The following is a 20,124-nucleotide window of genomic DNA, read 5'->3' on the forward strand; positions in this document are numbered from 1 at the left end:
AAATTTCATGAAAGTCATATGGATACGTTTCGTTCCTGTCCACTTTGAAGTAGATTCGTCCCCATAAGAAGCGCTCCTACCCACCCTCTCAGGTACGAATTGGGTATGAATCCACCTCGTATCCGAATCGTACCCGTACCGAATACAGGATAGGGAACTCAACCACTGCTTCATAGGTCACTTATACAAAAGCTATGTGAAGGGACCACAGTCCTTCTAAAACAAAGAGTTGCGGTTTAATGACACCCGCAACCATTCACTACATCTATACTGTTTAATGACACCCGCAACCATTTAGTTCATGTAATCCATGTACAATTAAAAAAAATTAGAAATTGCACAGTATAGGTTTTGATCCCGTGACCTCAAGTTCATGTACTAAAGTTTTAACCACTAGACCAAGTTGTATTTAGTGCTATCATATCAAAGTACAATATTAATAAATGAATTTTTTCTTACCCGGGGCATAGCCCGGGCCTAATAACTAATTTAGCCCAAAAACCGCACCCTTCGTGAATGAAGGGCTACGGTTTTAGGGTAAACGCAGCCCTTCACCCTTTTTTTTTTTTTTTTTTTTTTTTGCGCGCCTACCACATATCGAAACAAATCAAAACAAAACCCAAAATTCTTCTCTTTCCTCAATCCCAGATTTTCCCCCTCTCTCTTTTCGCATCTCTCCGCCGCCATTCGCTCGCCGGAGATTCTCTCATGTGCTGGTGCACGCTTCCGTCACTCCGCCATTCGCTCGCATCGCTTAGACTCAAAAACCAGCGACGCCGTCTCTCACATGATTCGCACCACCACGAATGGTCATCGTTTGTACTCGTCTTCTCTCTCGCACGATTCGCACGAAGCTTCAACTGAACCCCACCAGCACTGAAGTCGCGGATCCGCTGTCACCACCAAAAGCGAGTTGATCTTCAATTCTCTCTCTTCATCCCTCTCATGGCGGGCTCAAATTAAAGGTTTTTCTTTATTGAATTCACTCAATTAATTGATTAATTTTTATATCCGTTTTAGATGATATCAATTGCGCATTCTTAAATTTTCAGATTTTATTTTTGGTTAGTTTCGCGTTTTTAGGGTTTGAAAATGTTGATATTATATTCACGATTAATTTAACGTTTTTAGGGTGTATTTCGTTTCTGTAATTTTTATAATTTTTGCTTGATATGTTGAGATTAATCTGGTTGATTTTTGTATTATTATTTAATTTCAGAATTCAGTGGTTAAGATCTTTTCTGTAATTTCATTGTGAATTTTAGATAGAATTGTTGAACTATTTTGTAATTCCTCGATAGTGATTTTGATTATTTTGTGAATTATATTATGTATTTGCACTTAGATAGGTGTGTGTTGTTCGTATTCTTTTTGTGTTGTTTTTGATTATTTTGTGAATTCAGTGTTGTTTGTATTATGTATTTGCACTTAGATAGCATCTTCATCTTTTCCTTGGTTGTGAAGCTGTAGTGGGTCGAAGCCTTTCACTTGAAGTAAGTGTTAGCTCTTTGCATGTGGTGATATGTTCAGTTCTGATCCTTTTGTTTCTTAATCAACTTTTGTCTGCTCTTGGTTTTGTTGCATAAAGTAAGCTTTATATCTTTAGGATGAAAATTTTCTTATCGTTGGACTCTTAGCTACTTTCTGCACACATTTGCAGTTTAATTCATGTAGTTTCTCATTCAATTGCATCTCTTTAATTCATTATATTGTGACTTAGTTTTGTATTTTTTATCTTTTTAGTTTTGTACTTTATCTTGTTTATTTGTACACTTAAATAAAACAAACCGGAGTTTGATCCTTTAATGGGCAGTTTGCTGTGACCGGTGGACAAAGAGGTCTAAGGGGGTGGTTACACTGGAGTTTGACCGCTTTCGCAAGTCTATGAGTGTCATTATCCAGGAGCCAACCGGGCAAAACCGTCTACTAGTGAAGGTGAGCATTTTTCTAAGGTGCTAAGTACTCACTTAAATTTAATTTTATTTGTGTTGTAGTCTCTTGTGACTAAAAGGTTGGAGTTTATAGGGTGCTGTTGAGAGTTTGTTGGAGCGCACTTCACATGTTCAACTGGCAGATGGAATTGCAATGAGAATTGCTGGAACTGAGGTAGACATGTCCATATTCATGAATTTTATTTCACTTGCTTTTTGATAGTCGTTTTTTTAGTAAGGAAAGTTAAGAGTCTGGGCTAATCCTAGAACTACTACCTGAACTCATCCTTGGTGTAATCTAATACAAAAGGGTTGACTTGGTTCATGAATGTTGATGAAGTCGTTTATCTTATACTGTTTCTGTTTATTTTCTGTTAATCATATAGTGTTTCTGTTTATTTTTTATAAGGAGTGGTAAATCTGTAGTATCCCATGGATATGAATTTAATGCATATGGAGGTTTTCTTCTCTTTTTCATATTTCTATGAATTTTCCACCATACATCACAATCTTAAGTTGAATTTCATTTCAACAGTCAATTCTATTGATTTTTAGGTTGATTCATTTCTACGTAGTTCAATTGGTATTCTTTAATATTGCAATTTGAACTAGTACACAAACGAGTATATAGTCGTACTTAATACTCACTTGTACTTTGTCGCCTTCATAATACTTGTGTGTTTACTGGAGATTCCATCATACTTACCGATTAAATGTTCTTTTCAGATGGACTTTGCTATATTCAAAATTTCAGATTTTAAACTTAAATCGTATCAAGGCTATGCCTACACACCTAGTAAGTTCTCTATTGACTTGGTCTAAACAATCTAGCTATTTTTATTGGATTGTTTGTGTTGTGTGTTGATCGTGAATATGATATTTTGATTTATGTATCTTTGGAAGGACGCTACATATGAAGCAAAGAGGAGAGAATTCTTACATATTGACTCTGTAATGTATATATGAGAAAAGGTATGTCTTATTCTTACATATTGAACTCATTCTATTTTTTTGTAGTGCTTTTTTTCGAGTTATGTTTTAGAAATTAGAACCCTTTTACCCGAAGTTGATTGTTCGAGGAAGAACCTTATTTATTCCCCTTTTCCCCTTAGTTGAAATGATTGTTAGAGGAATTAGTATGGGCGTTAGTAGCCCCTTTGGGATCATGGTGCTGATTTTGTTCAATTATTTTTGGCCGTTATTGCTTGCTTCATTTTAATAATGCTGGTGAAAATAATAATGTAGCTATGTTTGGTAACTCATTTTAACTACCTTCAATGATAAGTAGCTGAAACATTAATTCTGTCAGAACTGAACTCTAGTTATGAATTGTAATTTGTGGACAATGAGTACAAAAGTGTTCATTGAATGAAACAATTATGAATAACCAATTTTCTTTTTAGTGTAACTATTTTTTTCTTTGACAATTTATCTGATGATGAAGAGTACTACAAGTTTAGTCCATAAGTGAATATTCTCTATATTTGTATAAAAAAAATAATTTGCAATGAAAAATGATATTATATATATATATAAGTGAGTTCATATGAGAATGCATACTTACATGAGAAATGAGAATGAATTTTAAAAGCTATAACTCTTATGAATAAGTGATGTAATTCCAAAAAAAAGAATATTAGAAAGCAAAAAATTCAATAAATTTTTTTTTTTTTGGGCTTAAGATTTTTTAGGGGGTATAACTCTAATGAACACGTGTTTTAACTCTAATTCAATCGTGTGGTTGAGATTCATTTTCATTTCTCATATAAGGAGCATTCTCACGTGATCTTGCCCCTATATATATATATATATATATATAACACTTCAGGGATCATTTAGGAGAAAAAAATAATTTATTTTTTATTTTTTTGGGGTCACAAGGGTTGCAGCTTTGGTCAAAACCGCAGCCTTTTATGCACATTAAGGGTGACCAAAGCCGCAACCCTTTATGCGCATTAAGGGCTGTCAAAACCGCAGCCCTTTATGCGCATTGAGGGTTGCGGTTTTGACCAAAACCGCAGCTCTTAGGGCTATTTTGACCGCAACCCTTGACGTTTTCTCCACTAGTTATAGGCTCTAAATGGGTCTACAAAATAAAACATAAATCAGATGAGCATTGAAAGATTCAAGGCTAGATTAGTGGCAAAAGGATACAATAAAAAATGGGGAATAGATTATGATGAAACATTTTCTCTTGTGATTAAGATGACTACTGTGAGGTGTTTGATTGCCCTAGCTGCTAGCAAGAAATGGGATTTGTTTCAATTAGATGTAAATAATGCTTTTTTGCATTGGGATTTAAATGAAGAAGTATATATGCATGTTCCTGAAGGCATGTCTAATCCTCACAATAAGGTTTGCAAGCTTGTCAAACCCTTATATGGCCTCAAGCAAGCTAGTAGGCAATGGTTTGCCAAGCTTGTGGGGGAGCTGATACTCAAGGGTTTCTAACAGTCCAAGAATGATTATTCACTATTTATCAAGCATACTCAGGTCACATTACCATCCTAGCAGTGTATGTGGATGATATAATCATCAGTGGTGATGATTTGAATGTTATCAAAGACATCAAAGCTCACTTGGATAATGTCTTCAGCATTAAAGACTTGGGTAAGTTAAGTTTCTTCTTGGGAATTGAAATTGGGTATTTGGATTCTGGGGTATGTCTCACTCAGAAAAAGTTCACAAAAGAACTTATTGCTACTGCTGGAATAAGTAATACAAAAGCAGTTGCCACTCCTCTACCCATTAATCTGAAACTGTCGGCAGAAGAAGGTGCTCTATAAGAAGATCCTAGTCACTACAGATGCTTAGTTGGGAAATTAAATTTCTAACACATACCAGGCTGACTTGGCATATACTGTGCAGCATCTAAGTTAGTTTCTTCAAGCTCCAAGGTTCCACACTATGAAGCTTTAATGCATGCTCTTAGATATGTTGCTTCTACCATGGGTGAAGGCATCTTGTTGAGTGGTTCTGATCAACTAACATTATAAGCATATTCAGATTCCGACTGGGGAACTTGTGTGAATTCTAGAAGATCCATATTAGGTTATGTGTTGCATTTTGGCAAGTCACCAGTAAGTTTGAAGTCGAAGAAGCAAGAAATTGTCTCTAAGAGCTCCTCTGAAGCAGAATATAGGGCCATGTTTGAAGTTACTTGGTTAGTGAGATTGTTTGAAGAGCTAGGTGTGTCAAAGCTTAAACCAGTAACTCTTCATTGTGATAATCAAAGCTCTATATACATAGCTAAAAATCATGTGCATCATGAAAGAACAAAGCACATAGAGATTGATGTGCATTTTACTCGCGACAAGGTGCTGGAAGGACTTCTACAGATCACATACTTGCCTACCTCTTCTCAGTTAGTTAGCAGATGTATTCACCGAGATCTTACCTTCTCAACTAAGGTTCACTTACCTACTTTCCAAACTTCGCATGATAGATACCCTGCCTAGTTTGAGGAGGGTGTTAAATATAGCATCATAGATTATCAAGAGCTTAAGCCATCTGATAGAGCTCCAGCTACAGATATAAGAAACTTGTCCGGCTCAGCTTTGTTAGTTAAAAGTTAGTTAGCATTCTGTTAGCTTCTTTTTCTTTCTCTTATCTTTTCTGTATATATACAGTTAATGTATATTAGATTAGATTCATTCAGAAAAGCTGGTAGCTCTGGTTGTAATTCTCTCTAAGAGATTTCGTTCAATGAAACATTAATTCAAGATCCTTATCTCAAGATTTGAGAGATGTAAAGGATTGAGTTGAATTCTTGATCAACAAGTTTATGATATTGTAACAATACCATTATACTACTGTCTTCTTTATAGATGTGAACTTGACTAATGAACTCAGTAAACAATTATTGACTTTCTAATGTTGTCATTTATTTGTTAATCTAAAAAGAAACAAAATTGTAATTCTTCTTGCCAACCATTAATGCTTCTACATTACTTTACCCAAGGTGTAAACCTCACAACCACCGAGTTGAAGCCAAAAAAATTGTGCTGATGTTTCCAACCTTCCATAACCACACCCATGTTTTCTTCAAGCAAAGTCACTTCAACATTTTTTGCACTAAAATTCCACCCAAAAAATCACTACAATTCTTACAATTTGGGTGATAAATTTCTCAAAAAGAATGATTTACCCAAAATAAAAGCTGAATTTCGTTGTGGGTATATTAGATTTCTGTAGATTAATTAGAAAGGGAAACTGTTGCATCTTCAAGTGAGTTCAATACAAAGTATAGGTGGGAGGAGGAGAGAGAAATAGGATCATCTGAGGTGAGATCAATTAATTAGAAATGGAAATTTTCAGGATAGAAACAAGAAACAAGGAAGATGTTCAATGCAAAGTGTAAAATTAGAGAGTGAGAGAACGAAGCCGACAAAAACATCCAGATATCTGGATTGAGGAAGCGATTCTACTGCCAAAATATTCTTGAAAAGATGAGACTTTTTTTAATGTCATTCCTAAGGTACTTATATTCTCATGTTGTGCTGGAGTAGAGAACTTATAGTTTAAGGATACTAGTGAGAAATTCCCTAACTAAATTGTTGACATCTGATAGCTTTTGACAGCTTAAGGTAATACTGTAACACTACTCTTCAACTCTGAGAGTTAAATGAGATATCTTCTTCCGTACTCCCTGTGTATTTTTTTTATTTTTCCTACTTTGACTTTACACGTTTGTTAATGTACTTATTTTACCTTAAATATCATTGAATTAAAGGTGATCATGGGGCGGGGCGGGCTGGGTTCGGGTTGGGCCGCGCCTAAAAAGTTCCTATCGGTCGGGCCGGGCAAAAAAATAGACTAAAAAGTCATTTTTGACTTGTCCAAAGCCCGCCCAAAGCAAAAAAATCGGGTCAGGTCGACCCCGGGCCAAAAAATTTGCCCAAAACTCGCCTAAAAAGCGGGTCGGGCCAAAATGATCAGCTCTAAATTGAATATCAATAAAATATTCATTGAGATGAATCAAACAAGACCCGACATGACTATATTTTTTCTTATATATTGAGAAAAAATTTAAAAGATTCTCTCTTATTGCTAACAGTGTCAAGATTCTACGTGAAAAAGATTAAAAAATAAAAAGGGAGTACTATTCCTAAGCCTGATAAAAAGCCTGATTTGAATCCTAATGGATTGAAGGTTTTCTGATTCACATATACCAATGGCCCAACAGGCTTTCTGATTCACATATACCAAAATTTTCAGCTTGATTTATTAATTTATCATTAAAGGGATTCTTTTCCCAAATTACATACATACTGCACAAACTTCACAGAAAAAACATCCTGATCTTAAACTCAAAATAATGCAGAACATTATCATTTACCGGCCTACTGTAGATACAGTCATCAACTCATGCCCACTTGAATCCTTTGCACTGGAAGTTGAGGGATTATCTGATAATGGTCTTCTGTTCATGAAAGCCGGTTGTTTGGCCACTGGAAGAGAGGTATTTTCACCGCTTAACATGTGAACTACAGTTGACATAGAAGGGCGATCACTTGGATCTTCTTGTACACACAACAACCCAATATGAATGCACCTTAGAACTTCTGAATATATGCACGATTCGTTGAGTTTCGGATCCATCAATTCCAATCCTTGATCTTCATTCCACAACTTCCAGGCCTAAATGGTCATAAACTTGACATAATATTACAAAGAGAACTTCATAATGGATTGAAGGTTGTTCTATTCCTAAGCCACTCTTCATCACTAAATTTTGAATGTGACACAGTGGAAAATTCAATTATAAAATAGTGTATTAATATTTTAGGACATGACATGGCTTTTTTAAGAATGTCTAAAATAGCATATTTAACTACTGATTATAGACAAAGAGAGTATGAGCCGATTTACTTCTAATGATACTTACATGTCCTAGAAGACTCAAACCATGCTCAAAGATAAATATCCTCGAATTCCTTTTGCCGCGTATAGTCTCCAATATGACCACGCCAAAGCTAAAAACATCAGACTTCACCGAAAAGATCCCTTCATATGCATATTCTGGAGACATATAACCACTGCATCATAATTAGAAACAAAAAAGAAGAGTGAATAAACACATTACTCCGGGTATGGACAATATATATGAATCGATTCACAATCCTGCATACTATGTTCCAACGACTTTGCCAGTGCTTGCCTCTGTTTCCTTCCCTCCAACAATTCTTGCTATGCCAAAGTCTGAAATTTTTGGATTGAGCTCCTCATCAAGTAGAATGTTGCTTGGTTTAAGATCTCGGTGAATAATCCTAAGCCTCGAGTCTTGGTGAAGATAAAGAAGGCCTCGAGCTATTCCCAAAATGATTTCAAAACGCTTTTTCCAGTCTAAATACACAGAATGCCTTTCGTCTTCTTGCAAGATATCGAACATAAAATAAGTTGTTACATGAAAAAAAGGTATATTATCATATATATAGGTGAGTAAGAATATGGATGTGAGACTGACCAAACAAACAAGAATCTAGGCTTCCATTAGGCATGTATTCATAAACTAAAATCTTCTCATCTCCTTTCATGCAATACCCAATAAGTCTTACAAGGTTCCGATGCTGGAGTTTGGCAATCAAAATGACCTCGGTCTTAAATTCTGCAATGCCTTGCACAGATACACTTGAGAGCCTCTTGACAGCAATTATCTGTCCATCTGGAAGCTCACCCTGAATGCAGTGTTCCACATAATGATATGTCATCAAACTAGCAAAGATCAGAAGACTTGTTTGATTGAATTAAGAATGATTACTCTGTAAACTGAACCAAATCCCCCTGTTCCAAGTTTATTTGCATCTGCAAAGTTGTTTGTAGCAGCAAGTATGCTTTCCCAATTGAAAAAAGGCACATCTATGCCTTCAATATCATCTCCCTTGAATTCACACGAGTCTGTCATATTTTTAGATTCACTCAGTATAAGAAATTGCAATTTGTGATTCCTGGATTACAGGAACTGAGTGAAAAGATACTGAAAGGAAACCTATCTTGGAAATTTATTCATCAGCTTCTTTTGCAACACGACGAGTATGTTATCATTCACTATGCATCATGGAGAAGAAAATGATACAAGCAACTTACCTTGTCCTTTAACCATTCTTCTTTTCCTTATATGATAAATACATAATATACTGCACACAAGTATAATTGCCAATGCACCCGCTACCGAAAGAAGCACAACCTTCAGAGGAAAGGGAACTTTAATTGGACAAAAGGCAAACATTGTCAGAATTTTAAGCAGTTGCACTGAAAGAGTATGGGCTCATAATTGGATATGTAGGACATAACCATTAATGCTTGTAAAGTTTCAGCAACATTCACTCCCCCCAAAAAAAACGATATTACTAAAAGAGTTCAATAAACAATTGCCAGCACCAGCAGAATAGAAAAGGTGAGCAAGACTGCAGAAGTATCTCACCTCTGGTACATTCCAGCTCTGAGTCATTCCATTGAAATTTCGATCCACAAATGCACCTCATTTCACCCCCTTTTGCTTTGCAAGTAGTATGACGCCAGTGGCTACAATTTAAGGGTGCACGACAAGAAAATTCTGGCGGTGGATTCCAACCTATTTCAACTTCAATAAAAGGCTGTGCAACTTGAATCAAAGGTTGGTTCTCAACAACATTGCAGTTTCTAAAAGTGAATGGCAAGGAGTTGTTGAGTGACAATACGGACAAGTGTATATATCTATCGTCACAAATATTATGCATGACTTGGATAGAAAAGAGCTTTTTGTCTGGATCAATTGAGTTCACTCTGAAGTTGCCACTTGAAGTTAAGAAGTGAACTTGACCTGTTTGCTTATTGCAATGAAAATGGGAGTACGAGGGATCCCCACAGTTTCCCCCAGTGCTTAGGGGATAAGGAATGATATAAGTTCCACAAGGACTGCATCCCCTTGAGGTTGGATCTGCCACAGGAGAATAAATTTCGTGTCAGCAAAGAGGTTTCAGAACACCGTATTGATATTTCTCATAATGTTTTTACTAAAACACATTGAGTTAAGTTTGTATCACTTTCAAAATTAACATGACTTGATCATTCATAGGAACCACTAATTATACAAATTACAGTAAATACTAGGAGGATATTCATAATCAAGAACCCCACTCTATTTACTTCCTTGGTCACACGAAGACTTGTTACTACTAGTAATTATTAGCATCGCTGCAGTCTTATACTCAAAGTCTTATAGAAAATATGAGACTATTGCCTATGAATGAGTCAATGAGAGAAGTTACTACTACTAGTAATCTGTATTGTTTCAGCCTTGTCCACAGTATCTTATCACAGATGTGTGACAGTTGTCTATGAGCAAATGCAAGTGAGTAAATTCTGCAAGTATGGAGGGAATGATTCAAAATAATACTCATAGGAAAAGAAAATACCTATATCATCCTGTGTTGTGCGGACCAATATAGTAATTCCATCAGGAGACTCCTCCTGCAAATCACTCAGTTCAGTCCATGTCAAGCATTTCTTCTCAGTCAAAGTGCCTGCTCCAGAACAATTGGCAGGACCTTCAAAGTAAGCTACACAATAGATATTGTTTAGACATTGAACTTTACAACTATATTCACTAGGAGTAGCTACGCTACAAGTTTTGTTTGCCAGTTTCATCATGGGCAATGTCAAGAAAATATCATTAAGATAGTCATTTCTCTCAGAAACAGGTCCAGATTTTTGAGAGCATCCTCCAGAAAAGTCTCCCGATTTCCACTTAGCAGTAGGCTTAAATCCTGGCAAGCACTTGCACAACAACCCGTTGTTACCATTGCAACTGCCAAAATGACCACACTTATCATTCAAACTACAACCATCTTTTGGCTCTGACCAATTTAAAGACCAGCCTCTTTCACTTGTCCAACTCCATAACTGAATCTGTCCTGTGAAGTTCATCACTAATCGTGTGTTTTTCTGAAGAGAGGGATTGCTATTATTACTCCATAATCCAGACAACGCTGATGGAATCTTGTCAAAAGGGGTTGTTCCACTCTGCCAATAATTTGAAACTCCTTTTTCAAGAATATACAAATTATTAGCTGGGCTAAGTTGTAGTGGGAATGTGAAATTCCCATGTGCTGGGTTGTTGTCGTTTTGCCAAGATATCAGGTTTAAGCTTAAAGGTAAAAGATCTATACTTTCATTTGCAACCATCCCTGGAAGAAATGTATCAGTTGGGTTGTTAAAGCTTTGCCACAATGTTGGTTGTCTTTGCACACTCCTATCAGTTAAAATTAAGTTTCCATCATCAACCAAACATAGTCTTGAGAAGTTAAACACACCGCGCGTGCAGTTATCTTCTGGACGGCACCTTCTGCTATGATTAGAGGCACTTTTTCCTATCAGTTGCAGATGAAACAGCTCATTTGAAGTAAGATTGGAGCGATTAGCAGGCCCCCTGGTTGACCAGTACGCATGACCATTCTTATCCAACAGGTCGGCTTGACCCCTACTAAGTTGAAGGTAGCCATAGGAATCCAACAGAGGTTTATCTCTATTCGCAACCCACACGATTACCTTTGGATAGGACTGATTGTGATACCATATGCCCAAATACCTGCTATTCTCAGTCTTCTCATCAGGAGTGAAAAATCCAAACTCAAAGACCCCACCTGGAGATACTAAATTGGTTTTAGTATCATTAGTAGTGATCGTAAATCCTTCTTCTAAGCAGTCCGTAGCGCTGCATTGCAGTAGAGAAACGAAGAACAAGAGCTTATATAAAAAGAACAGGATGGGGGGATAACATATGCACTTCATGGAGCTAGTTATAATTTCCATGAGAAAACAAGAAGGATTAGCCTAATGCTTCACTAAGAATGAAAACAGACATTAAATTCGAAAGCTGTATCAGCATAATTCACCAAAGAAGCTCTACTTCTTTGGTTAAGAATACAACAGCTCCAAACCGTCAAAGCATCAGCATCCTTATTCCTTACTAAGACTAATCATCTGAAGACTTTTCTACACTGCTTCCATCATACAATTTCTATGAATGTGCAAGTGCTTAAAGTTAAAAGATATCAATTGAAGATGCATTAGGTACCACAAAACTCAAAAGTTAAATACGTCAACATCCTTGAATTATGATATACAAACAAGTACAGAAAACACCAAGTTTGATTACCATTCAAGTAGTATATTAATGGTGGGGTTACCATAATTCGTCGTCTTCAGCTATTGTCATAAACTACAAATTTTTTGTTTAAAATACAATCTCTTCTTCTGTTTTTTTTTGCGAAAAAGTAAATCCCAGCACATTATCTCTTTCAGACATTTCATCGAACAGTTAGTGCTCATACTTAGTGCAAAAATTAAATTGTGATAAAGTTGTTGATTCTTAAAATTTTCGCGCCAAATACAGCATGAAAATCCGTGCCAAAAATAAATCAAGTATTACTTCATCTTTGATCAACAAAGGACTGATTTTTTGAACTGGGAATATGAGTTAAAGAATTGGTCCTAATTACAAACTAATCAATGTTGAGATTAGCATTGGCGTAAAAAATCTCAAGATGCAAACTAAACCCAAATTCTTTAATGAAAACGAAGAAACTCATCTGAATACATGGTATGTAATTTTGTGTTCTGGTAAATTTGTTAGTCAAAATTAGATCAACAAGCTTCAAATTAAAGCTTTGTTGGTTGATTTTGAGTACCAAAATACTAGATTGCAGTGGTTGTAGATGAAAGTGTGCAAGTATTACAGGAGACGAGGAGAGAGATTGGACTAAGAAGGACGAAAACAATGTTTAGATTTCTTATCCTGCTTGAGAAGTTTGTCAATTGTTGGAGATGATCTTTGTCTTCAAGTTTTTGGATCTGGGTTTTGTGGTTGGTTAGGGTTTGCATGGCAAGCGATTTGATAGATGGAGTGTGTTCTATCCGATTTTGAATATCGGATAATTTGTCGAGATCTAACAATGTTTATATTTCAATCATTATTGGTAATGATTTTATTAATCATTGCTTTCCAAAAATCATATTTGAAGGCGGCTTTCCAATTTGTCAATTAGATATATAGTGCGTCAATTATTCTGAGCTCCTCATCAGAGGAGCAACTTGTTATATCCTTCCAACATGATATTGAGTCACACAGGAACGTGACTCTTTCAATTCATCTTCGTCTCCAACTTGTTATTAATAGGATTTCGATGTGAGAGTTTCACCACTAATCGACTACAGTTTCAATGCTTAATATTTCAAAGTAAAATATAATAAAGTTTTATAATTATATGTAATTATAATAAAACACAGACAAGCTTTTTATCTCTAACACTTTTATTAAGTATTATGTCGTAGCGTCTATTTTTCAATTTCGCACTAGACGGAATATTACGAAAAAACTATAAAACCAATTATGAAATTTATAAATTACAATATATTTGATAATTGTAACTTACCCATGGCATCGCCCGGACCAAAATACTAGTTATCAATTATTGACTGATCGTAATATCTCTGGCCGATAAAATATCAATATACTAACTATATTCTTGTTACAAAATTGGATCAAAGTTTAAAGTTTGAATAGAAAATTCAGATTGTGAAAACTAATATATGGAAGTATGGAACAAAGAGAGTAGATAACAATTAACAACCACCGAAAAATTATGTTTAAGGGAGCAACCAACCACGTATATCCTAAATGAGTCCATGGCAGACTTTATAGGTCTACTACTGTAGTACTATAGTTTCCCAAAATCAAAAAATTAGAAAATAAAACTAAGTCTACGGTGAACACAAGATGTTTCATCGTGCACTGCTGCGTATAAGCATATGCTTTGCACATGAATACATGGGATGGAGAATGTGAGATGGTGTAAAATTACACGCGAAATTGATGCCTAAAACACCACTTATCGACCTACAGTAGATACAGTGATCATGTTAGTGAAGAAGCTCGAACCTCCCAAACTGGAAGATGAGGCTGTCTCAGATGAAGTCCTAGAAAAGAAAGCTGGTTTTTTGGGAAGTGAGTTGCTCACACTAGTAGTATCTTCGCTGCTTAGCATGAGAACCACAGTTGACATGGTGGGACGATCAACATGGTCTTCTTGGACGCATAATAATCCCAAATGAAAGCACTTCAAGAATTCAGTATGGTTGCATGATTCTTTGAGTGATGAGTCTATGAATTCAAGCCCTCTACCTTCATTCCATAATCTCCATGCCTAAAACACAGATTATTAGTTTAGATAGAGTGATATGATTAGAGGAATTAGTGTCCGGTGTCCTTTTCTACAAAACAACATAAACCTCAACTTTTCATTTTACCAATCTTATGTTTGTCTCAAAAAGGCTTTCAAAAAAGGAGCAAGAAGAAAATGAGGGGGAGTAGATAATGAAAGTTGAAAGGACAAAATGTTATCTATTGAAAAAGGTAATAGACAAAGGTCTTCCACTTGACCACATTACCCTAATTATATGTGCATTGGCCATTGGCGAGCACGATGAGTGTCATGCTCCGAATTGCACGTTCTTTTATATGTTCACATTAAAAGAAAATAGAGGATCATAAAAAAAAGAACATGTGAATGTTAAAAAAAATCACACATGTTAAAGAATAGTGCAAGTATAATGAAAGTAACATAGATATGTGGTGAAGAGAACATGCAATAAGGAGCGTGACGAATATTATACACCGTGTGTAGGATCTAAATTGCATTATATAAATAGGATGCATGACTTAGAAACAAAATCAAATATGGTTGTTAAATGAAAAGTTGAAGAAGTGGGGTTATGCAAATTAGCATTAATAAGTAAGGGTCCTTGGGCATAGTTGTCATTGAAGTACAAAAGTAGATTGATACATACATGTCCAAGCAGACTCAAACCATCCTCAAACACAGTTGTTCTTGAATTTCTTCTGCCACTTATAGTCTCCAATACAACCACACCAAAGCTAAAAACATCGGACTTAATTGAAAAGAATCCTTCGCATGCATACTCTGGAGCCATATATCCACTGAAAAAACAAAGAATGCATCAAAATTACGACAATACTAACATAAACTAAGTTAAGAATGGGTTATATAGGGCTACACATCTCCTATTACTTACTATGTTCCAACAACCTTGTTAGTGTTTGCCTCTGTTTCTTTCCCTCCAACAATTCTAGCAAGACCGAAATCTGAAATTTTGGGATTGAGCTCCTCGTCGAGTAAAATGTTGCTTGGTTTCAGGTCTCGATGAATTATTCTAAGCCTTGAGTCTTGATGAAGATAAACAAGGCCTCTAGCTATCCCGAAAATGATGCCAAAGCGCTTATCCCAGTCCAAGTAAGAAGAAAAAGTTTGCTCTGGCAAAACATCAATTATAGCTTGCAATGTTAAGGGAATGTAATTAATCTTATGCATGCATAGGCAGGCAACAATTTTATGAATTAGACTAACCAAATAAACATGAGTCTAGGCTTCCATTTGGCATATATTCATAGACTAAAATGCTCTCATCTGCTTTCACACAATATCCCAGCAGTCTTACAAGGTTCCGATGCTGGAGCCTGGCAATCAATATAACCTCGGTCCTAAATTCTTCAACACCTTGCATCGATACACTTGAGAGCCTCTTGACAGCAATTTCCTTCCCGTCAGGAAGTTTTCCCTGTATGCAGTAATGCCAGTCCTAAATCAACTCGCCAAGAAGATAAAATGCACTAGACTGATTCCCACAAAAAATAAGAAGTTACCCTGTAGACGGAACCAAATCCTCCTACTCCAAGCTTATTTGCATCTGCAAAATTCTTTGTAGCTGCTAGTATACTTTCCCAACCAAAAAAAGGGACATCAGCGCATTCAGTATCATCTCCCTTGAACTTAACTGAGCCTGTAACAACGTTGGCATTATTCAGAAGTGAGAACCTATTTTGGCATGCTTTTAAAATGTCTTAATAATGATTTGTAAAGCTTACTTACATTGCTTCTGTGCAGTCCTTTTACGCTTATGATAAACTAAGAATAGACCATAGAGAATTAAAACTGCCAGTGCAACAGCTAAGCAAGGAGCCACGATCTTGAAAGGAAAAGGCACTTTTTTGGGACAAAAAATGAAACATTGTTAAGAACTCACACTATGAACATCTCTAAAACAAAAGAGTATACTGTGAAAAGCATCTCACCTTTGGTACATTTCAACTGCAAGCCATCCCAATGAAAATGTGAACCACAAATACACCGCCTTTTACCACCTTTAGTAGCTTTGCAAGAGCTATGAGGCAAGAAAACACAATCTGAGGATTCACTACAAGTAGGCTCAGGTGGTGGTTGCCAACCTATGACAACTTCCATAAAAGGCTGTTGAAGTTGGATCATAGGTTGATCCATAACAATGATGCAGCTTCTAATAAAGAATGGCAACGTATTTTTGGATAAGAGAAGCAACGAGTCTATATGTGCCCTGTCACAACTATTGGCATTCATGACTTGGATGGTAAAACTTTTTGCAGCTGGATCAATTAAGGTGACTCTGAAGGTGCCTGCAGGAGTTGAGAAGTTAACCTGCCCTGACTTTGAGTTGCAGAGAAAATTGAAGTACGAGGAATCTCCGCAATTTGCTCCATCAGTACTAAGTGGATAAGGGATACCATAAGCTCCACAAGGTTTGCAGTCTCTTGAAGTTGATTCTGCCACGAAAATAATAAAATTTTGTTTAACTGACATAAAAAGACATGAGAATTAGAATTTCCTGAGACATGAAAAATGGAGTTTGGTTAAAAATACTTGTGGGAAGTGCACAAAATGGACGAAGTTGTTTACCTAGTCCCCACAGATAAGTGGAACTTCGTGTGGAGAGTTACTTCCCACGATAAACCAAACTTTTAAGATGTATTACTTCCTATGCTCAACTAAATCACCATAATCTCTCGTAAGCAACGATTTGTTATCATGATACAGTTTCAGCAACATTTTTTCATGCATAACCAAAGTAAATAATTTCATCTTGCTTATAAATGAAATTGTCTCACAGTATACCACAATCAATAGTATAGCATCCATCCATAACTTATTGTTTATTATTCCTACAAGCTCAACATCGAACATAGTATCTTCACTAAATGACATAGCAATAAAATTCAAGAAGGATAGCAGTAAAAAAATTCAATACCTATATCTGAAGATGGTGTACGCACAAAGAGCGTAATCCCTTGAGAGTATTCCTCCTGTAAGCGCGGAGGTTGGTGAGACCATATCAAACAACTCTTCTCAGTAAAAGAGCCTGTTCCTGAGCAATTCGCAGCACCATAAGCGTAAGCCATACAATTGCACTCCATTAGGCATTGATTCTTACACTCCTCTTCTGTAGATGCACTGCAATCTGCTCCTTCCACTTTCATCATAGGCAATCTCAAAAATGTATCATTTCCACTATTAATCCTCTGACAAGGAGATCCAGATTGTGGCACACATCCACCAGTAAAACATCCCAAATCCCACTCCTCTTGCAAACTAGGCTTGAATCCTGGCAAGCACTTACAAGGCAAACCATCATTACTATTGCAACTCCCGAAGTTCCCACATATAGAATCAAAGCTACACCTATCTTTCGGCTCCCACCAATCCACGTACCAACCTCTTTCACTCTCCTTTTTCCACAACTGAAGTTGTCCACCGAAGTTGATCACTAATCTTGTGTTGTTAGGAAGAGAGGTTTTTCCATCCTCATTTACCAATAACTCGGACAACATTGATGGAATTTGAGCAGATGGTTCGACTCCATTCTCCCAATATGAAGTTCCAGATATCATAAACTTGATAACCACTCTATAATTTTTCCCTTGTTGTAACAGCAATTCCTTTGCTGGTTTTGGGTTACTGCGATCTTGCCAAGATGTTAGACTTAAGCTTCCATTTAATATCATTCCTGGAAGAAATGTATCAGTTGGGTGATCAAAGCTTTGCCATAAGACTTGTCCTTCTTGAACTCTTGACAAAATTAAGTTCCCTTGATCACTCAAACAGAGTTTTGTTGAATTCACAGATGCAATTACAGAATCAGTTTTCCAGTAACTTGAATCACTTGTATCCAACAACTCGGCGTTACCATCATTTAAAACAAGGTAGCCGTCGTTGGATTTTAGCAGAGGCTTCTCTCTGTTAGCAACCCACACAATTATCTTCGGATTCGAGTGGTAGTACCATATGCCTAAATACCTGTTTTGATTCAAACTACCATCAGGAGTAAAGAATCCAAGCTCAAATACTTCACCTGGAGATATTATGGTGCTGCTACTATCATCAATGATCTTAGAACCATCTGTTAAGCAATCACTTGCGATACAAGGAGGTATAGAAAAGGAAAATAACAGGACATATAAGTACAAGAAGAAGGTAAGATAACTTAGAGACATTTTATGGACAAATGAAGCAGCCATGAAAAACTAAGCTGCATTAGTACTCTTAAGTTCTGGTATGATGTAAAACTTTGAAGAAGACACAAATCTGTCACTAAAGAGCTTTAGTTCTTATATTTAGTACTTGATGTTACAAGTTTAGAACAAACAACAAAGATTTAGCACTTTGTTGATAAGTCAGGAAGACCTGGTCTAGGAGAAGACAATTCTACCGTAGAATTTCCGTAGTACATGTGCCACATAATGCTTTCCATAAAGAAAATATACTGACTTAACCCACCTACTTAAAATCCAATTATAGGGGAAGGAAAAAGAAAGAAAATAAAAGTGCACCTTATTTAAAATAAGCATGATCTTCCATATTTAACATATAATGTACTCCCTTCATTCCATATTGTTTTTCCGTCTTATTATTTTAGCGCTAGATAGTAGATACTAAGTTAGGGTAGAAGAGAAAAAAGATTGTTAGAGTGTGTAGGATAAAACGAATCTAACAAGCGAGGCAAGATATGGTAGAGAGCGAAAAAAGATTTATTAAATAAAGAACGGAGCTAAAGAGCAAAAAAATTTGATAAAAATGCAACAAAGGGGTGTTTAACTTTCAAGAAGAATAAGTAACATGATCCTTTTATAGTACATGAGAGTGAGATTGGGTAGATAAGATACCCCAACTTGCCATACAATATTCTCATGTGAGTATATTTTCAAATAATGTTCTAAAAAGTTTTCCTTTTTGGAATTTGCCATTGCGCAGCTTTAACCAGATGGTATTCTTATTGTAGACAATAATTACAATAAACACTCTATTAAGTGTTACGAGTTACGACTAGTCCGTATTCAAATTCATGTTGCTAGCTTAAAGGTCATATTACTCATATATGAAAAATGTGAATTGTTCAATGGCCCACTAGAAAAGCAATGTACAAGATAAGACTTTATAGCCTAATTGGAAGAAAAAGAGATGAAAACAAGCTGTCTATTTTCCTTCTTGACTTGTGACGTTTTCTTTTCTGTTCTTGTCTATTGTTTTCTTTTTTTACATAAATAAATGTACAAAGCGTCGGCGAAGCCTAGTTGTAGTCAAAATAAACGGGCTTCACAAGCACCTTTAATATCATCAAGTAATAACAAACAAGAATGCCTTGAAGCAAAGATGTTATTGATAACATCAAGTCATAATGAGCAAGAGATAATCTAGGGCGGGTTTTGGGTAGATAATTGTTGAAGGATGGCTACATCTAACCACTAAGTAGATTATCTATCGCTAAATAGCTAAAAAAAGGAGAAGAGTTCGGTAGTATTAATGGTTGCCCATATACAACAACAAAATTGCAGAAACCTTGAGGTCGATTGCATGAGTCGAGGAATTAATTATGGTAATTGTCCACATATATTATTCGGATTCCATATCATTCTAACGCCCCCTCTTTATCCCAAGTGTTGCATTATTTAGTGGACGTCTCACACGCTTAAATCACCATTATTGGTTTTTCGGTACTCAATGTTTGCAAGTTGCAACTACAACCCTCTTCTTAATATATTCTAGCTAACATGTCCTCATGTATCCATCTCAACATGCACATTGGTCTTATAGTAGACTAGTACTCTAGTAGTATTGTAGAATTTTCCTTTTTCCCTTTAGCCTGTAACTCATGTCTTGTTTAATATCTCAACTCCTCTATAAAGTTGAAGGTAGTCATGTCTTGGAACTTTCCATGGAAACATTTAGTAGTTCACTTTACTCAATTATATAACTTTTTGGTTAAAAAAAACTGATATTTACACTCTTTACATTCAACCAAACGACCACTTACTCATCGTTGTTTTTAT

The 20,124-nt window shown here is 36.0% G+C and overlaps 2 protein-coding genes across 2 annotated transcripts; one reads left to right on the plus strand and one right to left on the minus strand.

Annotated features, from left to right (window-relative positions):
• Positions 1-1,884: 1,884 nt before the first annotated feature.
• LOC104894317 (retrovirus-related Pol polyprotein from transposon RE1) lies at positions 1,885-5,389 on the plus strand. The gene is made up of 6 exons (XM_057394812.1): positions 1,885-1,935; positions 2,026-2,106; positions 4,041-4,374; positions 4,425-4,706; positions 4,800-4,889; positions 4,938-5,389. The coding sequence occupies exons 1-6, from the start codon at positions 1,885-1,887 to the stop codon at positions 5,387-5,389; spliced, it is 1,290 nt and encodes a 429-aa protein (XP_057250795.1).
• A 1,744-nt stretch (positions 5,390-7,133) lies between these two features.
• On the minus strand, positions 7,134-18,881 carry LOC104894411 (uncharacterized). Its single transcript, XM_057394813.1, has 16 exons — positions 17,049-18,881; positions 16,063-16,566; positions 15,860-15,973; positions 15,634-15,770; positions 15,338-15,548; positions 15,006-15,243; positions 14,760-14,910; positions 13,808-14,116; positions 10,328-11,744; positions 9,282-9,849; positions 9,018-9,193; positions 8,692-8,828; positions 8,398-8,608; positions 8,063-8,300; positions 7,819-7,969; positions 7,134-7,571 (listed from the first exon to the last, which is right to left on the minus strand). Exons 1-16 carry the CDS (start codon positions 18,313-18,315, stop codon positions 7,266-7,268), a joined length of 6,135 nt encoding a protein of 2,044 aa, XP_057250796.1. The 5' UTR covers positions 18,316-18,881; the 3' UTR covers positions 7,134-7,265.
• Between the last annotated feature and the right edge of the window lie 1,243 nt (positions 18,882-20,124).

The sequence above is a fragment of the Beta vulgaris genome, chromosome 5 (genome assembly GCF_026745355.1).
Source record: "Beta vulgaris subsp. vulgaris cultivar EL10 chromosome 5, EL10.2, whole genome shotgun sequence".
Taxonomy (NCBI): Eukaryota; Viridiplantae; Streptophyta; class Magnoliopsida; order Caryophyllales; family Amaranthaceae; genus Beta; species Beta vulgaris.